The 27,183-nt window shown below is 35.4% G+C and overlaps 1 protein-coding gene across 13 annotated transcripts in view; it reads left to right on the plus strand.

The window, feature by feature from the left end:
* Positions 1-27,183, plus strand: part of PDLIM5 (PDZ and LIM domain 5) — a 205,313-nt gene that overhangs the window by 131,337 nt on the left and 46,793 nt on the right. For 9 of the 13 annotated variants that reach the window (XM_032332916.1, XM_032332918.1, XM_032332921.1 and 6 more), the window contains 4 exons: positions 14,351-14,467; positions 16,489-16,635; positions 17,377-17,508; positions 23,978-24,165. In XM_032332916.1, the coding sequence (XP_032188807.1) occupies positions 14,351-14,467; positions 16,489-16,635; positions 17,377-17,508; positions 23,978-24,165 (584 nt within the window). The remainder of the gene's footprint in view (positions 1-14,350; positions 14,468-16,488; positions 16,636-17,376; positions 17,509-23,977; positions 24,166-27,183) is intronic. The other 4 variants (XM_032332922.1, XM_032332923.1, XM_032332925.1 and 1 more) reach the window with 1 other exon arrangement.

Raw genomic sequence — 27,183 nt, forward strand, 5'->3', positions numbered from 1 at the left:
GCCACCTCCATCTTCCATAGTGGCAGTAATCTGAAGTCATATACTATGTAATTTCTACCACTCCTTCCCTAATTTGAATTGTAGATCTTAGTCTATATGTCATAAATCTTCAACTAGAGTATGAGCTCTTTGAAGCTAAGAGTGTTAGCATAATAATATAAATTGGAAGGAAAGGCATTCTTTTTTTTTTTTAAGATTTTATTTAATTTGATGGGTAGAGATCACAAGTAGACAGAAAGGCAGGCAGAGAGAGGGGGGGAAGCAGGCTCACTGCTGAGCAAAGAGAGGTCATGACCTGAGCCAAAGACAGAGGCTTGAACCCACTGAGCCATCCAGGCGCCCCAGGAAAAGGCATCCTAACAGGCATAGTATTTCTTTCTAGATATAACTGTAACTGTCTAAGTAAAGCTTTATACATTCAATATATAAATGGACATTTAATATAAGTATATATAAATAAAATAAATACATAAGTAGTACAAATATAAAAAATATTAGAACTGTAAGATTCATCTCTGGTGAACTTATTCTTAAATTAGAAATATACTGTATTAGTCAGCTCGGGCTGCCACCTAGATACCACAGACTAGGTAACTTAAATGACAGAAATGTATTTTCTAACAGTTCTAGAAGTTAGAAGTCCAAGACCAAGGTGCTATGCGGGTAGATTTCTGGGAAGTCTATTCTGTCTAGCTTGCAGATGACCACCTTCTTCATGTGTCCTCACATGGCCTTTCCTCTGTTGACACACACAGAGCTCTGGTGTCTCCTCTTTCTATAGGAATATTAATCTTCTCATATCAGGGACTCACTTTAATGACCTCATTTAACTTGAATTACCATCTTGTAGGCCTTATATCAGAATACTGTCACACTGGAGGGTTAGGGCTTTAACATATGAATTTTGGGGGGAAACCATTCAGTCCATAATCGATACCAGTGGCCTTTTGGTACTAATACCAATTTGGCAGGTTAGGATCTAAAAAATGTTATTCTTAAGTAGACTCACTGACTTGGACTCAGAAGAATTGTTGTTAATCTCTGTTGTGGTGCCTCTTTTTCTCTTTTGGATTACAGGTGTTTTTCTCCCTGCCCTATATGTCTAACTAGAGTATAAGCTCTTTGAACACAAGTGTTTGCATATCCTTACCATATGTGGCACTAGTTAGCACTAAATAATGGTTTCTAATTGCATATAAATGCATATTTCTCCAATTTCTTAGTTGTTAAATATTAGGGAAATTTTTAGCAGCATGGTAAACGTAACTTTTAATTGAATATAAATTCAGTGTAAGTCAAGTTTTTATAAAAATCAAGGCATTAATATTTGTATTCTAGGTAAAGTGGAACCATACCTTAGTTGCTTCAAAGGAGAATTGTTGTGCATTGGCAACCTGATTGGCAAAAGTGTTGATGCTTTCTCTCTTCTGTTATCACTTAGTTAAATAGTTATGGAAGATACTTTCTAAAATATGAAAAATTTGTTTCTTAATCCATCTTCCTTTGTGTTTTTGATCTTTCTCAGCATGACTAGCTTAGTACTCGTGTGATATGACAATACCTAATTTTAGAAATGGGTGTATGAAATGCCTAGTACTCTGGAAAACCCAGAGTTTTTCATTACTAAGGGAAGGAAGTTTGAGGTTAAAGAGTCTAATCTGCAACATTGACTGAAAAGAAGCAACAGCTATATTATCAACAGCATATTAACTGTGGAAAGCTAATAATAATAATACGTGATTTACCAGAGTAGAGAATTATGGGGGGCTATAGGAGATTTCACTGAGGGGTACCTGGGTGGCTCAGTCAGTTAAGAGTATGCATGCCTTCAGCTCAGGTCATGATCCCCAGGTTTTGGGCTGCCTGCTCAGTGGGGAGCTGGCTTCTCACCACCTCCATTTGTTCTCATTCTCTCTCTCAAATAAATTTTTTTAAAAAAGGAAATTTCATTGAAATAACTTTAAAAAAATTTATATTTATACCTAAACTGCATCATTGTGTCAACACCATACAATTTATCTTAAGTTAAAGGGTGATTTTCTTGATCTCACCATCTTTTCAGTTTCTATTATAAAGTAAAATAATTTATTTAATAAGCAGTTTTTAAATTTTCATACTTATAGAGGCCTATATGAATAAGTAAAAAATAGCATTTTGATTAGCAAAAAGATGTATAAAATTATGATCAGAACATATTTTATCAGTCTTTTACCTCTCTTGCTCAAGTAATGGTAGTTTCTGATTTTTCATATATTATGGTAAGAATAATGTATGATAGGAGTTTTTAATTTTCAAAGACTTAAAATATCCTTCAAGAGAGTAGTAACTGCCTCCCCCTTTGGTAGGAAAATAGTTCAAACTCTAGTCACCAGTTACATTACACAAAGCAATGAAACAGTACTAGGGGGAAAAATCCTCTGTGTATGGGCCGTCCTGTAGCACTAAGTTAATGTCTACATGCTTTCTAGCTGAAGGCTGTCAAAACAGATTTTAAGTTACTTCCTGAATAGAAACCTATCATCAACTTTAGAATGCAGAAATTTCATAAAGATTTCCAAACATACTCTTTTTATAGCAGGTTTTAAAAATAATTTTAGTTTGTTCACAGATGTTCTGTTACCCTACATAAAATAGTTTCGTGAAGAAACAGTTGGGTGACCTGAGCCAGGTCTTCCTTCAGTTGCTGTTTCACAAATATACTGGGCTCCCGTTGTTTATCCTTTTTGAGACACGTCACTTGAGTAAATTACCTAAAACTTATTCTTCATAAGCCATACAAAGAAATCAAGGATCACTCCCTAGTCTCATATTCCCATATTTATATATATTTTTTAAAGATTTTACTTATTTGACAGAGATCACAAATAGGCAGAGAGGAAGGCAGAGAGAGAGGGGGAAGCAGGCTCCCCACTGAGCAGAGAGCCCGATGTGGGGCTCCATCCCAGAACCCTGGGATCGTGACCTGAGCCAAAGGCAGAGGCTTTAACCCACTGAGCCAACCAGGCGCCCCTCCCATATATTTTTATGAAGTGTAAGAACAAGTGGATTTGCTCAAAAATACACAACACAAAGGCATCCATAACAGAGTCTTTTTTTTTTTTTTAACTTATTTTTATTAACATATAATGTATTATTTGCTCCAGGGGTAAAGGTCTGTGAATCATCAGGCTTAACACATTTCACAGCACTCACCATAGCGCATACCTCCCCAGTGTCCATAACCCAACCACCCTATCCCCACCCCCTCACCCCCCAGCAGCCCTCAGTTTGTTTCATGAGATTGAGTCTCCTAATTTTAAAAAATAAAAATAGTAACAGATAGAATCTCTTAGTGCAGAGTACATTTGTCAACCTAGAAAAAAGTCCATAGGTCCAAAAAATGGGTATGTAACCAAGCACTAAGTTTTGTCTATTGCAAAATGTGGAGTGTTTGAATTTATCTCATTTCCTTTTCTACTGGTGGGTTATACTGTCCTATGCAAATGCTGGTTTGGTGACCACTGTATAATGTAAAGATCGCCATCTATTGAATATAAGTGGTTACTACACTTCAGTTACTTAATGAGAAGTACTTTAGAATCATTGAAGGAAGTAACATAGTTTCTGTCTACTCTGTATTTTCACACAAAAATTGTTCATTACTCTGTTTAACTCTGGAAATACTTGTCTACTTTCTTAAATTAATCTGGGAAGACTACCACTTACAAGTATTTTTTAAAAATAAAAATCATTATTTGTGATAGCAAAAATTGACTTTCATGGTCCCAATGCTCATTGTTGAAAGATATAAACAAACAAAAATCATCCAAATCCAGAGGTAAATATGGAAAAAATTTTGGTTTATTTACATTCTGGAGATGCCTGAATGCACTAAATTCCTTAGAAGTTTTATCAGACCACCAGTACTATTCGGATAAATTCTTTCTGCTTCACCTGTATGGAGGTAAATCACATTGAAATTATTTTATTGAATTAAACCAGAAAGTAAAAGGAACTTACCTTCTTGATTAAAAGTCACTACTGTTGAAGGCTCCTCCTGTAATGAACTTTACTTTTATTTTTCTAAGATTTTTTATTTACTTATTTGACAGAGGTCACAGGTAGGCAGAGAGGCAGGCAGAGAGAAAGGGGGAAGCAGTCTCCCCACTGAGCAGAGAGCTCGATGTAGGGCCTGATCCCAGGACTGTGGGATCATGACCTAAGCCGAAGGCAGTGGCTTTAACCCACTGAGCCGCCCAGGTGTCCATGTAATGAACTTCTTAATTTCAAAAGATGTCACAACTTAAAGAACATTGGTGATAGGCAGTCTTCATCCATGATGGAAGGCTTAATTTTCTATCCTTTGTCACTATTCAATTTTTACATATTTTAGTCACATTGAAAGTTTCAGGAGACCAGGTTTTTCTACCTTTATGTTATGTGAAGGTGTGTTGATTATAATAGTATGATTTTATAAAAGAAAATTGAAGAAATATATTACATAATGTATAAAACATATGACAGATATGGATATTTAGGCATTTCAGTTTTCCATTTCTTAGTCAAATTGAAGAAGTCCTTTCAAATTAAATTAATCTTAAAAGCAGGCTCAACAGTTTATGTCTCTCCTTTTGTTTTTCTTTATTTTTATGACTAGTAACAGTATGTTGAACGCTGCTTCTGTGTCCAGTTTTGTGAGAGGTGTTCACCTCCAAGTTGTACCTAATTAATTATCCTGAAGAGTCTGCATTTATTTCTTTGAATAGAGTGTGTTAAAGCTAGGATGAAATCTATGCAATTTTTGGGTTAGAGGTACATATTTATTTTGTCTTTTCACATACTTTATTCTTTGTCCCAATGTCCTAGTAATTCATGAGAAAAAAATTTGAGACTAAGTTTCTGAAAGATTTTAATTAATAAGAAGTAACAATTTTAAACAAACTTGGTGGACTCAAATTTATTCTTTGCTTACTACAATGGCATCAAGTATCGGTTACTAAATGAGCAAATTTCTTAACAAAGATACTGAAACAGTACCACATGCATGTTAAGAAAATGTACATTCACACACACAAAAATATTTAAATATGAAAAATGAAATGACCAGACAACATTAAGAGAGTAAAAAAGTGGTGTTGTCAGGGGTTACTGTAAATTAACAAATGCTCATTGTTGAAGGATATAAACAAGCAAACAAAAGTCACCCAAACCCAGAGATAAATACTGAAAAAGTTCTGGTTAGTTAGTTTACATTCTGGAGGGAATTAAATTCCCAAATAGAAAGGCATTCTAGATGAGCTCCCAGTGGTCTGTTTTTCTCAATGGTTTATAACCCAACATTTAAAGAACTTACAGAAGAGATTTGGTAAGTAACACTATATGCATTAAAAAAAAAAAAAAATCCTGGAGAATGGGAAAGAAAGTAGAAGACTAGGAACAGGTAAATGTACTATTAAGTTTCAAAGAAGAAAAAAACTTCTAAACCGTAAACTAGTTTGAACTTGATGTCACCCGGAAAAAAATCTAGAAGACATTTTTAAAGCCTTGCCAGTGAGCACCAAGAAAAGGAGAGAATTGCCAAGACCCAGAATTAAGTTCTCAAGAAACACATCACACGGAATTCAACACATTTTTGGTAGATTGGGGGAAATGTTAAATTTTAACAAGTCATCAAAGAAAGGCTCTTAAGATTCCATTGAATTTAATAATGAAAATGATTATCAAATTTTTAGATTTATATTAAGTTGAAGGAGTTGAACAAAGGATATTGTTTTAAAGGATCAATTCATGAGTTGGATGAGGGCTTCTACAGCTTACTTCCTAAATTTGTGGCTATCCCAAAGTGGGGAGGGATGGCACACATATTCCATAACCAGATCATCCTTTGAACATATATTAGGAGTCTAAGACCCAATGTTGTAGGAGAAAGAAAAAAAAATTAATATAGTTATGTGTAGTTTGGGTCAAATAATTTTTCTCTTCTGGGACATAGTTGGTGGTAGGGATGGATAAAGTTAACAAAAATAAATGTAAAAAAAGTTAGGAATTTTAGAAAAAAAGTAAACCCAATGTAAGTTAGTCATGTCCTATGACTCTCAAAATTATGTGGCAAGCAATAGTTCGATTCTACACTTAAAAAATTTCACCTGGCAAATTATGATTAATTCTTGGCATTAATGTCTGATAATTATGTAGGTAATCCCAAGAAAGTAAACTGAAAAATCATGGGACAGTTAAGCTATTTGGGTCAGAAGTATTTATATGAGTAATTGATTTCAGTTGATAATAGGGGCTAATTCCTTGACCTAAATCTACAGCTATGTCTTCTTCCTCAAACATTCTCATTTAGTCTCAGACTTGAGTGATCCCTGCTAATGTTTATTATATTATAGATGCATATAATAAATCCAGCAAGTGCTTATGAAATACTTATCATCTGCTACTCACTATTGTAGATGGTTGGTTTATAACAGAGGCAAGGCTCTGTCATGGATTTATCATCTCGTGGAGTAGACATGCAATAAAAAAGCAAATAATACAGTTTTATGTTGTGATGTTCTATAAAGAAATAATATAGGACAATATGAGTATAGTAAGGGGAGGTGGGGATTGAAGTCATTAGACACTGGGTAGGGAAAAGAAAACATGTGAGCTGAAACACGAATGATCTGAAGGAGTTAACCATGCACATATACAGAAGATAGGCTCTCTAGGCAGAGGGAACAGCAAGTGCAAAGGCCCAGAGATAGGATTCAGCTTGGTGTGTTTAAGGATCTGAAAGAAGTCTACTATTACTGGAGCATAGTAAATAAAGGAGAGAGTGGTAAGAGATTGAAGTAGTCAGGAGCCAGATCATTTTTGCCTTGTAAGTTGGATTTAGATTTTTAAGCCAATTAATTGGAGAGCCCAGGATAGGATTTTAATCATGGGAGTAATATCTGATGTGTATTTTTAAAAGATCCAATCCTCTGAATACTATGTAAAATTGATTGTGAGGGAGAGAAAATGAACACAGGGGACGAATTATGTGTCTTCCCTTAGTTCAGGCAAGAGATGTTATGAAGTTAGGCCAAGGAGAAGGAAATTGAATGGGTTTGTATTTTAGAATTTGTATTTAGATTGTATTTGGAAGAAGTGCGGACAATGGGTTTGCATTTTAGAGGAAGTACTGACAATGGAGGGGGCAGGGTTTGATGAATAATGAAATACAAGAACCAGTGAATTTGGTAAGAATTAATTGAGTTGGTAAGAGTCAGTGAAATTGGGAACGGTCAGTTCAGTTCAGTAAAACTTAATAGAGTCATGATGTAGAGGGGTGAGTGAATTACAAAAAAAGGAGGTACTTAACATTCAGATTTTTAGAGGTATTTTTCTTATATACGAAAAGTAAAAGTTAAGAATTTTGGAGTACATGGCTCAGATGTTCCAGATGTCCATGGCTCAGATGTTCTAAGACTTACTTCACTGAAGTGAAGAAGTCAAAGAACTTAGCAGTCAGGTTATTCAGTGATTCAACATGACAGCACTGAAGTCATCAAGAATGACTGTTGAAATGGGTAAAGAGGAAGACAGTGAGTCAGGGCCTGAGGCAAATAGTGGATGAGGTAGAAGCAAGAAAATGAGATGAGTAGCTAGTGAGTGGTATAATTGATGACATGAGCCTTGGAGGACTTGGGAATTTGGAGGATCTAAGATGACTGACGTTCGAAACAATATTGAGGAAGGCATTACCTCCAAGTTTATAAACATACAAGGTGTGAGAGAAAAGGAACCTCTTTTTGAAGGGACTGCACAGAAAAATAGAGAGTACAGTGGAATAACACAGGATTTGGGAGGGTTGAGAGGGATGGGAATTTGATCAGATTAGGAGATACATAAAACAGTAAAGTCGCAAGAATCCAGGAGATGATGGATGACCCAAGGGGTTTGCACTTCTGATTGTGGCAAGTAAATGGATGGAGGGAGAGTGTGATGGGATTGATCCTCATGGTCTGTTAGAGGAGAGAAAGTGGACAGGAGAATGTAAACTCCATGAGGGCAGGAAACTGAAGTGGGCGGTAGAATACGTGAGGATGCCTGGCATGAAGTGGAATCCAGATGTCATCGTCAAATAAACGAGTTGGATGCAGTGATTAATGGGAGAGCTCAGGACGCGTGATCCAGAAGAGTTAGCTAGAGAGTGTATGACCCCTAGCTTTTGTTCTGTAATGCTAGTGGGATACTCATTGAAGCATGAGGTGCTTTGGTGGCATTCTCAAGATACCTGGCTTCTCCAAGGACTCATGGTTTGTGGCTGTTGCATAGGCATCTGGACAGATTCACATACATTTTCAAACAGGTAACAGATTGATGCAGTGGTACTTATTAAATAATATATCTTTCTATTCTGAATCTGAAATAATACCTTTATCATTTATAAATTCTTTTTATAGTATTAGGATTACGTTAATACTACAGAATGGCAGGTTTCTGCCCCATTGGGGAAGCTGTTTCTAGCTAGTTGAAATCAATAAAAGGAGCAATTAAGAAGAAATTGATGATCAGAGTGAGAGAGGCTATGGTTAGTGGTCAGTACATTAGTGCTACTGAGGGATGTAGGCTTTTATCAGGGGATTGTTCCAAGTAATTTTAAAGTTGGTATTATCCCTTAAAATCTTTACATTATATTGGGGTTTTAGAATGTAATATAATACATGCTCAATATTTACCTATCTTATCTTGAAATGCTATAGGAAAATTTTTCTAGGGGTGCATGGGTGGCTGAGTTGGTTACCTGTCTGCCTTGGGCTGAGGTTATGATCTCGAGGTCCTGAGGTTGAGCCCCGAGTTGGGCTCCCTGCTCAGTGGAGAGTCTGCTTCTCTCTCTGCCCTTATACCCGGCTGATGCTCTCTCTGTCTCAAATAAATAAATAAAAATAAAAATTTTCTGAAAAGATCAAGGAATACCATAGAGTTAACGGACCTAAAGAGTTCATATAATGTTAAGACAGGGCATTATTCAATAATAACCCATCAGGGAAAGCAACAGTAGAGAAATATGTAAGAGGTAAAGCAGAATTTGAAAGGTGTGAATAAAATGGAATATATGTATATCAATGTATATATGTATATCAACATATCACTCCAAAACGGATGAGCCAGATCAGCATTTTGAAATTGTCTTACTGATGGAGAACTTTAACTTTCTAATCCTGCAATCAGGAATAGCCAGCAAACTCTTTAAGTTCTGTTTGCTTCAGAGAGCTCCCTTATTCTTTCCCTCTTTTCCTTGCTTCAGTAAAGTGGAAACCTCCAAGTCAGCCCTTTATCTTTGCTCTCACAAAAAAGTAAATCTCGTTTTGAGTGGTATTTTCATGTTTGATCATTTATTTCATAATCTTCTTTTTACATCTAACATTCAGTCCTTTCTGCTTCCCCACGTGTAAAAAGCAAGGAGGCCCCTACTTGCTGTTTTTTAAGTTCTCTGTAAGGTGCCATCTGTAATGAAGAATTAGCAGGCTTAAATAATGTTTTTAGGCTGCTACAGAAACAAAGGCTATTGAAATCAATTAATTAATTTGGCCTGTGATTAAGAGTGCCAGAAATTTGCAGCTGAAGTTCAGTTGATTTAATTTTGCAGAAGGGAGATCCTAGTTACAATTGAACACACTGACAGTTTTTATTGTCAGTAAGCCAGTGGAAGAGACTCCATTTTCCAGACAACTAGCCGTTTCCTTGGGTAAAATAAATAGCTTTGCTGTGCCAGTGAACCCTGAAAGTACGGAAGTCAGGTGTGATCCTTGTATATTCCATTTTCTGCTGAGCAGTGTTATTGTATGAATGTTTGCTTGTGGAAGAGTGAAAATACAAAGGACACTTGTCATTTTCCTCCTTTACCTGGTATAAAAGACACATACATTTTAAGGTATTGGATTTCTCCTCTCATTGCCATATGGGGACGTAATAAATCACTCACTCTATTCGGTTATTCTGTGATATTTATAAAGAGAGTGAGGAGGCTTTGACGTTTTTAGTTGGAAATCTGAAGTTTTTATGCTGCAAAAGAAAGTTTCTACATCCTTTTTCACATATTTTAAAGGTTAGCCTTTGTGACAAATTTATTCTTACATAGTTTACATATCACTCCAAAACGGATGAGCCAGATCAGCATTTTGAAATTGTCTTACTGATGGAGAACTTTAACTTTCTAATCCTGCAATCAGGAATAGCCAGTAAAATAGTGCTAAAAACAGGCACTGAAGACAGGAGAAGAAGAGTGGTCAGCTGGGTCTTACACCAAGATTAAAATGAGGATTGCACTCAAAAAGATAAACTATATGATTCCACCTGTATGTGGTATTAAAGAAGTTAAATTCATGGGACAGAAAGTAGTGGTCACCAGAGGGTAGGCAGTGGGGAAAGAGAATTGTTGCTGAATGGGTGTAGTTTAAGATTTGCAAGGTAAAAAAGTTCTGGAGGTCTGTTTCACCACAATGAGTATACTTAATACTACTGAACTATACACTTAAAAATGGTTAAGATGGTAAGTTTTATGTTGTCTTTTTTTTTTTTTACTTTTCCTCTCATTTCATTATTTTTTTTTAATTTTAATTTTTTTTATTAACATATAATGTATTATTAGCCCCAGGGGTACAGGTCTGTGAATCGCCAGGTTTATACACTTCACAGCACTCACCATAGCACATATCCTCCCCAATGTCTATAACCCCACCATGTTATCCATACCTCCCTCACCCCGGCAACCCTCAGTTTGTTTTGTGAGGTTAAGAGTCTCTTATGGTTTGTCTCCCTCCCAATCCCATCTTGTTTCATTTATTCCTTTCCCACCCCTGGAACCCCCCACGTTGCCTCTCAACTTCCTCACCTCAGGGAGATCATATGATAATTGTGTTTCTCCGATTGACTTATTTTGCTAAGCACAATACCCTCTAGTTCCATCCATATCATCATTATATTGTCTTTTTTACCACAATAAAAAGAAAATGAGGAATGCAAATTGTCAATTGAGTTTAGCCACAAAGAGCTCATTATTGACCTTTGCAAGAATATGGTTTTATCAGGGCTGGAGGATGAAGCCCACTTGAGCTGATTGAAGACTGATAGTGTTTCTAGAGTACAACTATTATTCCCTTTGGCTGTTAGTGGGGATAGGAAAATAGGGGAAGTCAGTTTTGTTGGTGGTATTATGGTTTTTTGTTTTGTTTTGTAATTTTTCTTGGTAATTTTTTTTTAAGAGAAGCTATCCTACAGTAGTTTTGAATGGGGACTCAAAGCATGCAGTGGAGAAGGAGAATAGAAAATGCAAAGGAGATAGGTCAGTTGAGGCACCTGAGAAAAAGGGAGGAGGTGGAGTCCACAGCATAAGGATCTTGCTTTTTGACAGTTGTCCTTCCTGGGGCATAGAAAGAGAGTTCCATTCCCTGTTCCTGTAGGATGGTGAATTGGTAAGATGAGCAGCATCATGCCTGTTTGCCTGGACAGATTGCTAGCATGGGTCCCCTTTGGAAAGCACGGAAAGACACAATTGCCGAGAAAGATGATGCACAATAGTTCTTTGTTCATTTTTCCTGAGAAAAACAGACCAAAAGGCTGCAAGCTCAGCTCTCCAGACATATCTGGGAAGGATAAAGTCTTCATACCTCTCTCTGGTAAGACATGAAAACTCACTTAAGTAACAGACAAAGCAGAGAGTTTGGCTGCTGTAGAGGTGCTATTAATTAGAGCTTCTTCCAATCCTAAAAGGAATAAATATTAGAGAATGACAGAATTAGAGCAGATATTGATGTCTGTTCCATATTAAATGAGGTAGTTTAAGATTTTCTTAGGTCTGGTATTTTTAGAGGTTGGCTAAGCAAAGGGATAGGTAATGAGTGTGTGTGAGACGTGGGAAACCTGCCAAGCGCGTTTGTTTGGAAACTTGGAAATCTGGCTTTAGAAGGTATTTCATGAGTTGTGTGAACTTTATTCTCAAGTGGCACTCATTTTTCCAGTCAACATAGTGCATGGAGGTTTTGGAAGACTGAACTCCAGCTTACTCCCTTTTCTTACCTCTCCTCATTATATAGTAGTGTGTAAACATTGATAGTTCTTAGTTCTTTATATTTTCTTTTTTCTAGAATATTGATAATTCTTTATGTTGTAAAGGACATTTTTAGAGGTATTTTTGGAGGTCTAGTAATTTCTTAGAGGTTGATCATATGCCCTTCTTGCTTAGGTAGTAATATACTACCTATTTAACCTGAACTGCTAGATAGTCTCCAGTCTCTAGAATGTACAGATATTTTCTAAGAAATACATGTATATTGTGAGTGATTTCTGTATTTAAAAACAGTAAGTTTCATTCATGCATTCATTCAACAAATATTTACTGTTTATTTTATGGTTAAGTACTTTATTACACTTCATTTGTACCGTTAAAACATTATGATCTCTGATGTCACAGAGCTTCTAATTTAGTGAGGGAGTCTGGAATTAAACAAATCACCACACAAACTATATGATTACATTAATAACAAATAAGTTCCGTGACGAAAAGGTACAGGATACTTTGAAAGCATGTGACATGGGCAGCCTAAGGTGATGGGGGGAATTGGGTAGTCCTCCCTGAGGAGGTGACATTTAAACTGAGGGCAGAAGGACACTTGGGAATTAACCCAGTGAAGGTATGGTAGAGAGGTAGGCAAAAAAATTGAGACTATGCAGAGGTCTTGAGATGGGAAGAAGCTTGGCCTGTTTCAGAAGGAGATGGAAAACCAGCTGGACTGCAGCAAGCCAGGGAGGGGAAAAGGAAAAGCTCTATAAGATAAAGCTGGAGAATAGGGAGCCCAGGACCACAATTACCTCTACAGCAGTCCTGCAAATCCAGCAGACAGGATCAGATTTGTATTGTCAAAAGTGAACTCTGGTAGCTCTGTAGAGAGGTTTTCCTCTAGACAGGGGTCCGTAAACTTTTTGGTAAAGATCGTAAATATGTTTACGATAGTAAATATGTTAGGTTTTGTGAGCCATATGGCCTGTCACAACTACTGACCTCTATGTGTAGTATGTGAAAATAGCCATGGACATATGTAAATGAAGAAACCTTGCTGGGTTTCCTTAAACTTTATTTAAAGTTTTTTAAAACTTTGTGGCTGAAATTTGAATTTCATAGAATTTTCGTGTATTAAGAAATACTATTCTTTTCATTAAAACAAACAAACAAACATTTAAAACCACTCTTAGTTCATCAGCCATACAAAACCAAGTGGTGGGCGAAATTGGCCTGATAGTCATGGTTTGCTAACCTCTGCTTATAGGACTTACAGTTCTTATTCTTTTAACATTTTCAACTCTATCTCTTAAATAATATTTTAATTCTAACATGACATTTTTCTTAAGTTGTCTGTCCTTTTTTTTTTTTTCCCAACACTCTGTGGTAAAGAAGTGACCAGTGCTAAATAAAAACTGGGAATATAACCTTTCCTTTTCTGTTTTTTTATCTTAGTGTTACATTTTCTTTTCTGAAAATCAGTATAACATGACTGATATATTCTATTTTTTTTTAATCCACAGCTTTCTTTTTAAACAATGGGCAATTTTGTATTTCTCTTATTTTTTGTTTCCAAAATATTATACTTGGTGCTTTCTTTTTTCTAACCTCACATTGAATTTTTCATCCTTTTTTTTTTTTTTTTTTTTTTTTTTAAACCTAGTGATGGCTCTAAAATTTAATTCTGTCATTTGGAAGAAAAAATGGTACAGACATCGGAAAAACAAAGTAAAAAGTAAAGCAACACAGTTGTATGCAAACATTTGTCGTGGGACTGGATAAACTACTTTGTTTACATGGAGATAAACAACATCCATATTATTTCAGATCTACAAACACAGCATTCTGACTTGGAAGGAGGTTTTTAGTGCTTTCTTGCAGTGCACCATTCAGGCAGCTAACTACCCCACAAGAGATGGAAAGCATTATGTAGTGGAAATAGTACAGACAGGCCTGGTTCACATTCCATCTGACTCTTACAAGGTATATAATATTGAACAACTGAATTAATTTCTTGGAGCCTAACTTCCCTGAAGCATGCAAAATACATAGTCTTTGGTATTGGGACTCTGTGTGTGAGAATTTCCATTCACCTTTCTTCCCTCACATGAACGTAGCCATGTTAAAAAAAAATTGGTGGAGGGAAGAGCTTATATTTAGTGGTGGTGAAGGTGTTGGTTTGGGTTTTAACCTTACTGCAGATACAAAGTTAAAAAAACAACAACACAGAACTAGAGTATTGCCCAAAAGGAACCAGTGTGCTCTTAAAAGGTGGTATAGATGATAAATGTATTTTTCATTAATATTTCCTTTGCCTTGTTTATTTTGCTTCTGAAAACTTAGGTTTGACAGTTCTCTGGAAGACCTACCTCAGAGTGGACCTCACCCACCTGCAACTCCTCAGGTTTTACACATTGGTAGCCAAGTAGCCACACTTTCTAAAGTAACTGCGTGTTCTAGGTAGAGTTTTTTCCCTTGTGGAATGTTGAAATTTTAATGGTGGTGGTGAAATTAAATACTAAAACTCTTTGACTAAAAAAAAACAAGTGATCATAGGTTACAGAACTGACATCATTAATATATAGACAAGAAACTTTGGCACTCAACTGGGGAACACTGCTATACACTGCTTTTATATCTGTCTCTCTCTCTTTTTTGTTCAGATTCAAAATTCTAATATAGAGTCAGGAAATCTATGCCTTCTATTTATTCACTGTGAATGGGAAAGTCAACTTTCTTGAGTTTGTTTTAAGTCTACTTTACTGAGTTAGAGTATTCTCCTCTAAAAAGAGTGATAGAGATCGTATGTTCCAAGTGCCTACACATATTCCAAAGGTATTTAGGTTACTTAGAAGATTTTACAGATCTCTGCTGATACTATACAGTATTATTATTTGTGATACAATACAAGGAAGGATGTTCATTGCAATTTCCTTTTAAAGAGAGAAAGACAATTTATTTTTTAGCTGCATTTCTTTTAGCAGACTTTTTTTTATAAAGTTGTTTCTAGTTGTTACTTGCCATCACTTCCCCCAAATAGTAGCCATTGCTTGAAAGATACAGAGTAATTGAAGAATTCAGAGTTGAATCACTTGGTAACTTTTCCTTCCACATTGCTTGCCACTCATATTACCCTGCTCTGCCACTGATGGCGTCTTTCTTTTCTCTTTCCAGACCCATTCTTTCTTTTCTACCCATTCACAACAGTTCCTAAACATAGCCGTACAGTTCAATTCAGTTACAGGCTTGCAGAAAAACTATACTTAATTTTGTATCATTTTAAAAAATGGCTTACCCCTGTTTCTTTAATATACTTTCTAATGGTTTGTAAAGCTATAGCCAGTGGAACTAGGAATAATGAATTATCATATTCTTCTGAGAAGGAGAAAAGACTTACTTATGTCCCTACGCACAGTTTCAGACGTCTGAGCTCTTACTAACCTGCATTGAGTTTGGCACACAATTACTTTGTGCTGGAGATGGTCACTGTCACAAATTGTGAAAAAAGTGGTCATAGAAGGTGAGGGTGTTCATTAATGAGTTGCATGCAGAAATGAGTAGGAAAGACCATATAGGTTTCATGCTGTGCATGTTAGACTTTAAACTTAATAAAAAAATTCTCAATTTCAAGCTTATAACTAACTTGAAAATCATTATGGTCCTAATGATGGAATGTTCATTTCTGTCCAGGTATTTGACCTTTTCTAAAAGATAAAGGAAAATATTTGTTATTTTAAGTTATAAGTGTTCTGAGAATGAAATTTCACACCAGCATGGAGTCTTTACAGAGCTGACTGAAAGTGGAAGTGTAGAAATCAACAGAGAGGGTGATGTTTTAGTCATATTCACTTCAATTACTGTTTATTTTACAAAGGTGCTTTGTTTTCCTTCCCCAGGTAGGTTTATTCTCCGTATTTTTAAGTTACCTCTTGTTCCTTTTAGTATGTACTGCTGCTTCTGGATAGGCAGTCGGTTGTACCTGCTTCTCCTGAAAGCACAAGTCTCGTTAAAATGTCAGGCTCTGGGTGTGTATCATCCCTAAGGTAAAGCTCTTTATGTAGAGTCTTTTTAGAAAAATCGACATAACCTTCCTTTCTCTGAATACGGAAATTCAGACTTCATGTTTAGATTTATTTTCTACTTAGATGCTGACAAATCAATCTTCACATGTGTGTTATATAATATCGATTTAACTTTAAATGGGATTAGAGACTGAAGTTAAATACATCCAAAAGCATTTATATATCAAAAATCCATTTTATGGAACATTATATATCAGATACTAATTTCTGAGAGAAATCATAGCAACAGTAAATAAATGACCTGCACTCTTATTACACTTCTGTATCACACCTTTTAATGTCTAAATACGAATATAAGATAGTTACTATCTTATCTTTATTATGCTCTGTTTTCTCACTTTTCTTTTTTGTTCCTCTCCTCTTTTTTTTTTTTTTTTTTTTTCTTTCCCTATGTATCACTTTAAGCAGCTCCACAAGAAATGTGGTGACAAGGTCTTCGGAAGGTTTTCGAAACTTTTCCACCTTCTCTTCTCCTGCTAGATATAGTGCTGCAGTTCTTAGCAGTGCAGCTGCTACTGTGTCTGCTGCTCTTGCTGCAAAAACCAGGTAGAGCTGTATGTACAACGTGTGCCTTGTGTGATTCCAACACTTTTCACTGTCTTAAAAGTACCCTTAAAGCATACATAACCATTTGAAACAGTCACAGCCCAATATGAGATCTTGGTTGTGTTGTGGACATTTTACCTGGGTTGTAGACATATCCCTCAGTGTTTATTAACTGATTTTTCTTTAAATCTTCCTTTCATCTGTTTCCATGACTACCATTTATCTTCGATGTTTTCAGTTGCATGGATTATTGCATGTTGTGTGCGTATTGAGTTTGGGCCTTTATAATTTTTAGCTTTTATCTGGAACAGAGTCAACTATCAGTAGATATTTTAAGTTCTTACTGATATTTTCTTCTCTCACAAACTGATTGTATTTAAGGGTGTTCTCAAGTCTAACTACATCCCTCCGCCCGAAAAAAAAGAATAATAATTTTTTATTTTTATGAGATTTTTAAAATATAATTTCCAGTAGTCTTTATAAAGTTTTATGCTTCCTAAAAGATTGTCTTGGCTAGTTTTAGCGAAAATTTAGTCAATTCTATATTAATGAGTAAATTAATAAGAGTACTTGGACCTTCTTTTCCTCCTCTTTCTATGCTTTGTTCTTTCTGCCTGTCTGTAAAATACCTGTCTCTAGCTCTTTCTGGAAATGTTTCAAATCATAGACTGTCAAGACTACTTTCTGCTGTTGATCGTGTGATTTTTTTTCAACTTAAAAATCTTTCTAAATGTTCACCAGGCTCTCCAGTCCTGATAAATACCACTCACTCCTGGATGCACTTTGCATCAGCCCTGTTTCTAAGCCTTTAGCTTTTTCGTACCTCCAGTCCTCGAGGAAGTCAACGGGCTCTATTCATGTTAAGAAAATAAGGTACTGTGGAGCAGGTATCTCAGTGGTGGTTTGCTTTAAAAGACACTGCTTTCTGTAACACCTAACCACTATATTAACCAGCCAGATGCGAAAGTCCTAGAGTGGATTTGTGTTCCGTTTTTAAACTAGCTGTAAATTCAGTACAGTGCTAATGGACAAGCATGTTATTTTAAATGATCATTGACTCCCCTTTTAACCCCTTGTAACATGTTTTATTACCATACTTGATATTTAGTATGAAATTATGAGTAATTGTGCAAGTATTTAAATTACAGTATAACTGTTTCATTGCATGGATGGTAGCTATACTAGAATAAGGAAATGTTCAGTAAGGCATACCTTTATATCTTTTGAAAAAATGAAAAAGAATAATAAAGAAATTCATTTTGATTGGCTACTACTGTCTTATTGTTCTTTTTTTTTTTTTTTTAAGATTTTATTTATTTATTTGACAGAGAGAAATCACAAGTAGATGGAGAGGCAGGCAGAGAGAGAGAGAGGGAAGCAGGCTCTCCGCTGAGCAGAGAGCCCGATGCGGGACTCGATCCCAGGACTCTGAGATCATGACCTGAGCCGAAGGCAGCGGCTTAACCCACTGAGCCACCCAGGCGCCCCTGTCTTATTGTTCTTATATATGAGGGTTTTACTTGGACAGATAACTTAATTTTTACCATATCTCGGAAATTCTGAAACACAAAGTTAATTTTTCTCCTAAACTGAACAATTATGCCAAAAACTATTAGGTATATATAAAAAATAAAAATATCCCAAGTGCTCATGGAAGGGTATAATCCTAATGAAATAACTGTTTAAAGTCATCTCTGATGGAACATAAAATTAATGGTAGAGTGTACAACTATGGCTATAATTGGTAAAAGCCTGATATAACATAGGCTGTCTACTGATTATGTGTTTGTATTCTATTCACTGTCATGGAGGTTTTCAATATACTTAATTAAAATTCTGAGTAACTTATAAGGCAGATGTTTAAACAGGGAGAGAGAGATCATTGTACATTTTTCTCTAAGAAAAAAAGATACTCGACATTATTTTACATTTGTGGAATTGTGTTAATTGAGTAGAAATCTTTCAGCGTCCAGGCTAAATCTATACAGAGACAGGTTACTGACCACACTTGGAATAAAAGATCCCTTTGAGGACCTAATGGGATGCTCACATCTCTCCAGAAAAGTACCTATTGCATTTTTTAAAAAACTAAATAGCCAGTGGTATGTTTTGATGGATATCAAATGGAGATGGGATAGGGAAAGATAGAGATAGGATGGAGAAAAATACCAGTTGTGTGAGAATACCCCATCTCCATTAATGGCATGCTCATTAAACTCTTACCTTTATATTCTAGTAAGTTACTTTTCACTTGCTGTTTAATAAAAAAAGAGCAACATTAAAATTTTTGCAAACCTTGCTTGAGTGGAGAATCTTAAAGTTTTTCATTTATTATTGGGAAACCAAGGACAATTTTATAACATTTTTGTATATAACCCTTACACATGGAGCAATCTGTCTTTAAGTAGAGATAAATTCCTCTGAAAGAAATGAGTCGAGTTTTGGGGTGCCTGGGTGACTCAGTGGGTTAAGCCTCTGCCTTTGGCTCAGGTCATGATCTAAGGGTGCTGGGATCGAATCTCGTATCAGGCTTTCTGCTCAGCAGGGAGCCTGCTTCCTCCAACTGCCTGCTTCTCTGCCTACTTGTGATCTCTCTTATCTGTCAAATAAATAAATAGAACCTTAAGAAAAAGAAAAAAGAAATGAGTTGAGTATTCCCTTCCAATCAAACATTTTGTTGTTTAAATAAACTAATTGTGTAAAAAAAAAAGTGTACATGTAGTTATGGCCTGATTGATGCTCTCCATGGACCCGCTTATAGAACAGGTATTAGTAGCCATGATAATCACTTTTTATTAAGAGCAGTAGGCACAAACTAAATATATTTTGGTATTTGGGAAATGGAAATGATTTTCGACAAGGTAGTAAGCGAGTTGGCATTCTGGAAAACAGGAACGCTGGGTTTCCTGAGGAAACCTTTTAAATTTTAAATATAGAAAAAATATATTAAGCATGATTTCAGAAATAAGATACCAATTTAAGTAATCATGCCATGCTATGTTAGTAAATTAGTCATTAATTCAAAATATTTTTGCTGTTAATGATTATAATGATTACTAGAATATTTTATTCCCAAATATAAAATAATATAGCCAATGATATCATTAATTCTTCAATCTTCAGTACATGATATCTGTTGTTTATGTATTTTCTTTAAATAGTAGCTAAAGCTAGTAGAAATTAGGCAAAAAGACGTTAGCTCTTTTAGGGACCTAGGCATTATATATTTAGATACATGGTTGTCTCCATAAAACCAAATATTCTTCCATTCCTACATTAAATATTTTAAGTAAATAGAGATTTACTTCTCCTGAGAATGTTGAACTCTGCTCATCAGTCCGGAATTTAAATATAAATGGAACAACTTTCTTGCTGATAATTTAGAATTTTATAAGGTTATAACCTACTGCACACACTTTGTATCTAAAGAGTACTGTTGAAGATTTAAACATCTTAGCCTTTTGGGAGAGAATATATAAAGACTATACAAAGGATAAAATAAGATGTTCATATGTATAGGTAAAAATTGAAGTGTAAGAAGAGACTCTCCATGTTTGGGAGAATACAAGACCTTTCAAAGTTCTGTGGACAGATTTTTAATTTTTTTTTCTCTCTGGCTTAGCATAGAGCCAAGTACTTTACTTGTATTACATATATTATCTCATTGTGTTTCATTTAATCCTAACAATAACCTTGGAATAAAAGTAGTATTTTCATCTGATTTTACAGATGAAGAAATGTTATCAACTTCAAGTAACGTACCCAAAGTCACAGTCAAGTCCCCAATCTCAGTTTATTCAGGTAGTGCAGGAGACAAGATACATAAGGAAGTTACTGTTATTTTTTTTTAAACCCTGGCTATTACAAATTGAAACGTAACTGTATGTGATGTAGTTAATTTGTGTCATGAACTGAAGGAAGTAGTGTCTCTACTGCTAGATGATTGATTAAGTAAAATATATTAATTGTTTAGTATCACTGTGCATGATAGATCTTATTTTTTACTACTACTGTTAATTGTAGATGGTATTTGGATGTGTTCAGAGGGAGAGTGGGGGAGGTGTCTTCTATTTAGAGCCTGGAAAATTGTGGGCGGAGAAGAGGTGTGGCCAGCACATAATTTGTATCACGAGGTGGCAGGAGATAATGATTGGACAGGTAGATTGTAGCTGCATCTTAGAAGGCTTTGAATGTCATGCTGAAGTGTAACTTAATCTTAGCCCTCTACCCTGGAATGGTTAAATCCAGTCTGTAGCCTTTCCTTCATCTGCTTGAATACCTTCTGGAACCAGGCCTGTCCCTAACGGTATTGTTAGGAAACAGAATATTTCCTTTGGACAATTTTTCATATTAGGAAGTACCTCCTTTTATTGAACCAAATCTGTCTCACCATAGATTTGACACTACATTAGGCAAACAGAATGTAGCCATATAGAGTGAATACACATGTCATGTATTTGAGGATTGCTCTAATGCTTCTCCTGAGTTTTTCTCATACCTTAGGTCAATGTTACCAGTTCCTTCAACCAAACTTGATTAGACTTGGCATTAATTTTTTATCATTCTAGTCACTTTCTTTTAAGTAAGTCTGTCTGCCAGCTCTCCTGGAGATAAATTTTAACTTATTCAGGTTGTTAAACATTAAATGATGATTTGGGCTTTGTTATTTCCAGATTATATTTATGTTCCATTTGTAACTTCTATTGTCCTTGGTCATAAATTTTCTTCTCAGAACTCTGAATATATGGGTTATTAGTTATTTTTTTCTAATCGACTGAGCCCTAGAATTAACCTTACAATTAAAATGACCTGTACATCTGTATTTTTTTTTAAAATTATGTATTTGTAGTATATAAGAATATTGAAAATAAGTTTTATTTTTTGAATATATTAATTATCCTTTTCATCTGTTTAGGCTCATATTCTGTGCCTTAGAGTGTGCTAAGTATTTTGTACCCAATTATCTTACTTAAGTCTCATGGAACTCTTATGAGCAAAGTATTATCCCCATTTAAAACTTAGGTAAATCAGACTTAAGAGAGGTAAAATAATTAGTTCATCATAAAGCTTTTCAAAGTTACTCATAACCATTCTACTATAAAGCTTGAACTCTGTTTCCATTAATTTTATTTATTCTGTCATCTTTATTGATAATTGTATTTAGCATTGCCATGAAGTAAGTAGTCTCTTACTTTTTATTTATTACAGTTACTAAAGTACTTAAATTTTTCATTGTATGGTATGTTCTAACATCTCAAGTGGACTTCAGTTTTTCATGAAACTGATTAGAAATGATAAAAGAAGGTTATAGCTTTGTTACATTTGGATTTCAGCGAACAATAATAAGCAATATTTCAAGAAAGTTAAAAAAGCTCTAGTATGATTTTTCAAAACTGTTTAGTTTCAGAAGTGCTCCAGGACCACCCGCTCAGTAGAGGACTTACAGAACTGGGCGTATAGTTGTACTCATGACTAAGATTTATTACAGTGTGAGAATACAAAGCAAAATCAGCAAGGGAGAGGGTACATGGATCGAGTCCAAAGAAATAGAGGCTCAAGTTTCCAAAAGTCCTTTCTCAACATAGGGTATGTTGATTCCTACAACAGTGAGTTATGATAAAACATGCCAAGTGTTGTCTACCAGAGAAACTCATTAGATACGAAGTACTTAAGGTTTTTATTGGGGCTCCTTATATTGTCACGGGGTGCCTAGTTCATACTGTATGTCCCAACTCACAGAAGGAAAGTAGGTATTTAGCATAAACCACATTGTTTATTTAGCTTAGGCCCAGTGAACTACTCTTATATTTTAGAGAAAGTTTTATATGACTGTAGGGAACTATTCACCAGCCAAGTTCTCAAATGCCAGTTAGAGGCCAACCTTGCAAGCAGGCCTTCCTAAGACTAGGCAACCTCAGGCCTCTTTGTTAGGTATTTATCCCAGATTCAAGAGTATTGGAGAAATTAGGTATTCTTAGGACATGATTGAATTTGAAATCTCTTTTCATTGAAATAATCTCAACCTAAATAGTATGATTAAGGGACATTTATTTTACTGGTCATTAATTAGTATTCTATCTTTATTGATCTACTCTTCCAGCTGTTATTTTCAGTTATTGAAGGACTTGAGTTTCTGTGCATGGAGTTATTTAAGCAAGCAGTACCTTGATTTCTGTTCAGAAGTTAGTAGGATGTATTCTTCTTATTGTTGTTACAATAATTATTGTTATACTTCACCTGAGAGAAACCTCTATAATAATATATCATTTCAAAGTACACATTTATAATTTGAGCTACCTAAGATTTTTTTTTTAAGTGACAGTGTATAATTATAAGTAACAGATGACTGGGCAGTAAAAAGATCTTTCTAAATCAAACTGGAACCAGCACAGATAAGGCCTCCTGTTAAGCAAGTAGAGTAACTCTGACTGAGTGAGGACAATGGCCGTCTTGTCTCCTGTTTTCCTGTATTGTGAATACAGAACACTGGATGTTCTTTTAAGCCAGGGATGTTGTCTCTTGTTTACCATTCTGTGGCCCGTGCATAGCACACTGTCTGGCATGTAGTAGGTGCTTAAATACTTGTTCAATGAATGAGTGACTAAGTATTAAGTAAAAAGAATGGTAAGATGTCAGGGTAACTTAGTTCATAAAATACCAGAAGAATGTGAGAAAGAAGAGAAAAAACATCTGCCATTTCAGAGAGATCACAAGGAATTTTCTAATCATTAGTCGTTTTAATGTAGGTGATTTTCTGAAAGATTGAGATAGAGAAGAATAGGAAGATAAAGTTACCATATTATTTGAAAGGATTGGCTGTAACAGTGTTTCAGTTGCCTAATTTCTCACAATAGACCTTTTAAAGGAAATTTTTCCAGGGTGCCTGGGTGGTTGGTTGGTTAAGCAACTGCCTTCGACTCAGGTCATGATCTTGGAGGTCCAGGATCAAGTCCCCCATCAGGCTCCCCGCTCAGCAGGAAGTCTTTTTCTCCCTGTGACCCTTCCGCATCCCGCATCCCACATCCCGCATCTCGTGTTTCCTCTCATTCTCTCTCTGTCTCTCTCAAATGAATAAATAAAATCTTAAGAAAGAAAGAAAGAAAATTTCCAAAGTCCTGAACAAATGTAATCTGACTTCTTCCCTTTCTTTTGTTTTTGTTTGATTGTTCATTTCAAAGAGAGACAGCCCCTCAGTCATAGTTTTCGAGTTTTTCTTTTTTAAAATATTGGTTAGTTAATATTTTTGTTTTCCTTACAGATTTGACAGATTGAGAAAAAGAAAGGATCATTGCTAAGTTAGTTTGCTATGACTTCACCAAAAATGTCCTTATTTTCTTTCTAGCAACACCCGGGAGACTTCTCAGCAGTTGTCTCCATCAGTAGCTTCAGCACGGAGCATGCCTGAGAGGCGGGAGAGCCCAGCCTCCACCAGACCAGGGATGGCCGGTCTCACAACTGCTGCTGCCTTTAAGCCTCCAGGATCTGCTAACATTGTCAAGTCACCAAGCTGGCCACACCCCAACCAAGCAGGTATGCCAAAGAAATCTCTTACTTTTTTGTTTTTCTAAAGTTTAGTGATGAAAATGTCTTCCAGGATATTTGATAGAATTCACTGGTGAAACTCATTCTCAACCATCTAAGCTTTAAAAAGATCTGCAAGGAATAGCCATAGCTATTTTCCTCTGAAGTATTTCATAAACATTCTGTATGCATTTGATATAGTTGCCCTTTGCTTTTCGTAATTATAGAATTGGAAGTTTCTTTGTTTCCCAAATTACTCGAGAAGCATGTATGAATTATAAACTTGGGGTCTTTTTTTTTTTAAAGATTTTATTTATTTATTTGACAGATAGAGATCACAAATAGGCAGAGAGGCAGGCAGAGAGAGAAGGGGAAGCAGGCTCCCTGCTGAGCAGAGAGCCCAATGTGGGGCTCGATTCCAGGACCCTGAGATCATGCCCTGAGCCGAAGGCAGAGGCTTTAACCCACTGAGCCACCCAGGCACCCCAACTTGGGGTCTTTTTAACGAACTGTATCATTGGAAGGTTAACCTTGGAAATATGACATTTTTGTTTTGATGATATACACAAAATAACAACAGAAGCATTTATTGTCATCAGTTACTGAAAAAAGAATCTTTCGCTTGTTGTCCTCTGAAGATTTATGAGACGGAAGTGGAAGAAGGTTACAGTGCCAGAAAGAAAACATACTTTAATTTATTTTAATTGCTCTATTTTATTTGAGATTAGTTGACGTACTATTAGTTCCAGATGTACAAGATACCGTCTTGACAATTCTGTACATTCTGCTATGCTCACCGTAATAAATGTAGTTACCATTTGTCACCATACATTATTATAATATTATTGACTATATATTCCCTATGCTGTACTTTTCATCCCTGTGACCTATTTAATTTATAAGTGGAAGTTTGTACTTCTTAATCCCTTTGAACTATTTTACCCATCCTGCCAGCCCCTTACCTTCTGCCAGCCACCACTTAGTTCTCTATATTTATGACTCTGTTTTGTTGGTTTGTTTGTTTATTTGTTTGGTTTTTAGATTCCACATGTAAATGAAATCATATGGCATTGTCTTTCTCTGATTTATTTTACATAGCATAATACCCTCTAGGTCCATCCATGTTGTCACCAAGGGCATGATCTCATCCTTTGTTATTGCTGAATAATAGTCCATTATATGTTTATACCACATCTTTATCCATTCATCTGTCAATGGACACTTGGATTGGTTCCCTATCTTGGCTGTTGTAAATAATGCTATAATAAATACAGGAATTGCATACATTTTGTTGACTTAATATGTCTGTTTTCTTTGGGTAAGTACCCAATAGTGGAATTACTAGATCCTATGATATTTCTATTTTTAAGTTTTTGAGCAGTTTCCATACTGTTCCAGAACAGTTGCAGCAAATTCTATTCCTACATATAATGTGCAAGAGTTCTCTTTTCTCCATATCCTTGACAGCACTTGTTATTTCTTATCTTTTTTATTTTAGCTGTTCTGACAAGTAGAAGAATTGTGGTTTTCATTTGCATTTGCCTGATGATTCATGATGTTGAGCATCTTTTCATGTGTCTTTTGGCATCTGTATGTCTTCCTTGAAAAAATGTTTATTCAGGTCCTTTGCCCATTTTTAATCAGATTATTTGGGGTTTTTTGGTGTTGCCCTTTATATTTTGGACATTAACCCCTTATTGGGTATATCATTTGCAAGTATCTTCTCACATTCAATTCAGTAGGTTGTCTTTTCATTTTGTTAGTGATTTCCTTCCTTGATTTTGCTGTCGTCCCAGTAGTTTATTTTTGCTTTTGCAAAGACATATTTAGAAAAATGGTACTAAGGTCAGTGTCAAAGTGATTACTGCCTATGTTTTTTAAAGAGTTTTATTATGGTTTTAGCTCTCAAAGTTAGGCCTTTAATTCATTTTTAGTTTATTTTTGTGTATGGTATAAGAAAGTGGCCCCATTTCATTCTTTTGCATTTAATTGTCCAGTTTTCCCAGGAACATGTATTGAAGAGACTGTCTTCCCCCCTATTGTGATGTTCTTGCCTCCTCTGTCACAGAGAAATTGACGATATAAGCATGGGTTTATTTCTGGGCTCTGTATCCTGGTCTGTTGTTCGATTTTTCTGTGTTTGTGCCAATACCATACTGTTTTGGTTACTATAGCTTTGTAGTATAGTTTGAAATCTGGGACTGTGATATCTCCAGCTTTGTTCTTTTTTCTCAAGATTGTTCTGTCTATTCAGGGTCTTTGTGGTTCTATACATATTTTAGGATTGTTTGTTTTTGTTTTGTGAAAAATGCTGTTGGTATTTTAGGGATTGCATTGAATCTCTTAATTGCTTTGTATTGTATGGATATTTTAATAGTATTAATTATTCTGATCCAGGAGCATGGAATGCCTTTCCATTTGTTTGTGTTCTCTTCAATTTTTTTCATCAGTGGTTTATAAGTTTTCAGAGTAACAGGTCTTTCACCACCACCTACCTAAGTTTATTCTTAGGTATTTTATTATATTTGGTGTAATTATAAATGGGATTACTTTCTTTATTTCTCTTTCTGGTAGTTCATTAGTGTATAAAAATGCAACAGATTTTTGTACATTGATTTTGTACCCTGCAGCTAAACTAATTTTTTTGTTATTTCTAAGAGCTTTTTGGTAGATTCTATAGGGGTTTCTAAATATATTATCATGTCATCTTCAAATAGTGACAATTTTACTTTTTCCTTACCAATTTGGATTCCTTTTTATCTCATTTTCTTGTCTAATTGCTGCGACTAGGACTGTGTACTAGGTTGAATCAAAGTGGTAAGAGTGGACATTCCTGTGTTGTTCTTGATCTTAGGAAAAGAGCTGTCAGCTTTTCATCACTGAATATGACGTTAGCTGTGGATTTCTCGTACATAGCCTTTATTATGATATATGTTCCATATAAACCTACTTTGTTGAGAGTTTTTATCATGAATAGATGTTGCATTTTGTCAAATGCTTTTTCTGCATCTAATGAGATGATCCTAT

This window comes from Mustela erminea, chromosome 2 (assembly GCF_009829155.1).
Source record: "Mustela erminea isolate mMusErm1 chromosome 2, mMusErm1.Pri, whole genome shotgun sequence".
Lineage (NCBI taxonomy): Eukaryota > Metazoa > Chordata > Mammalia > Carnivora > Mustelidae > Mustela > Mustela erminea.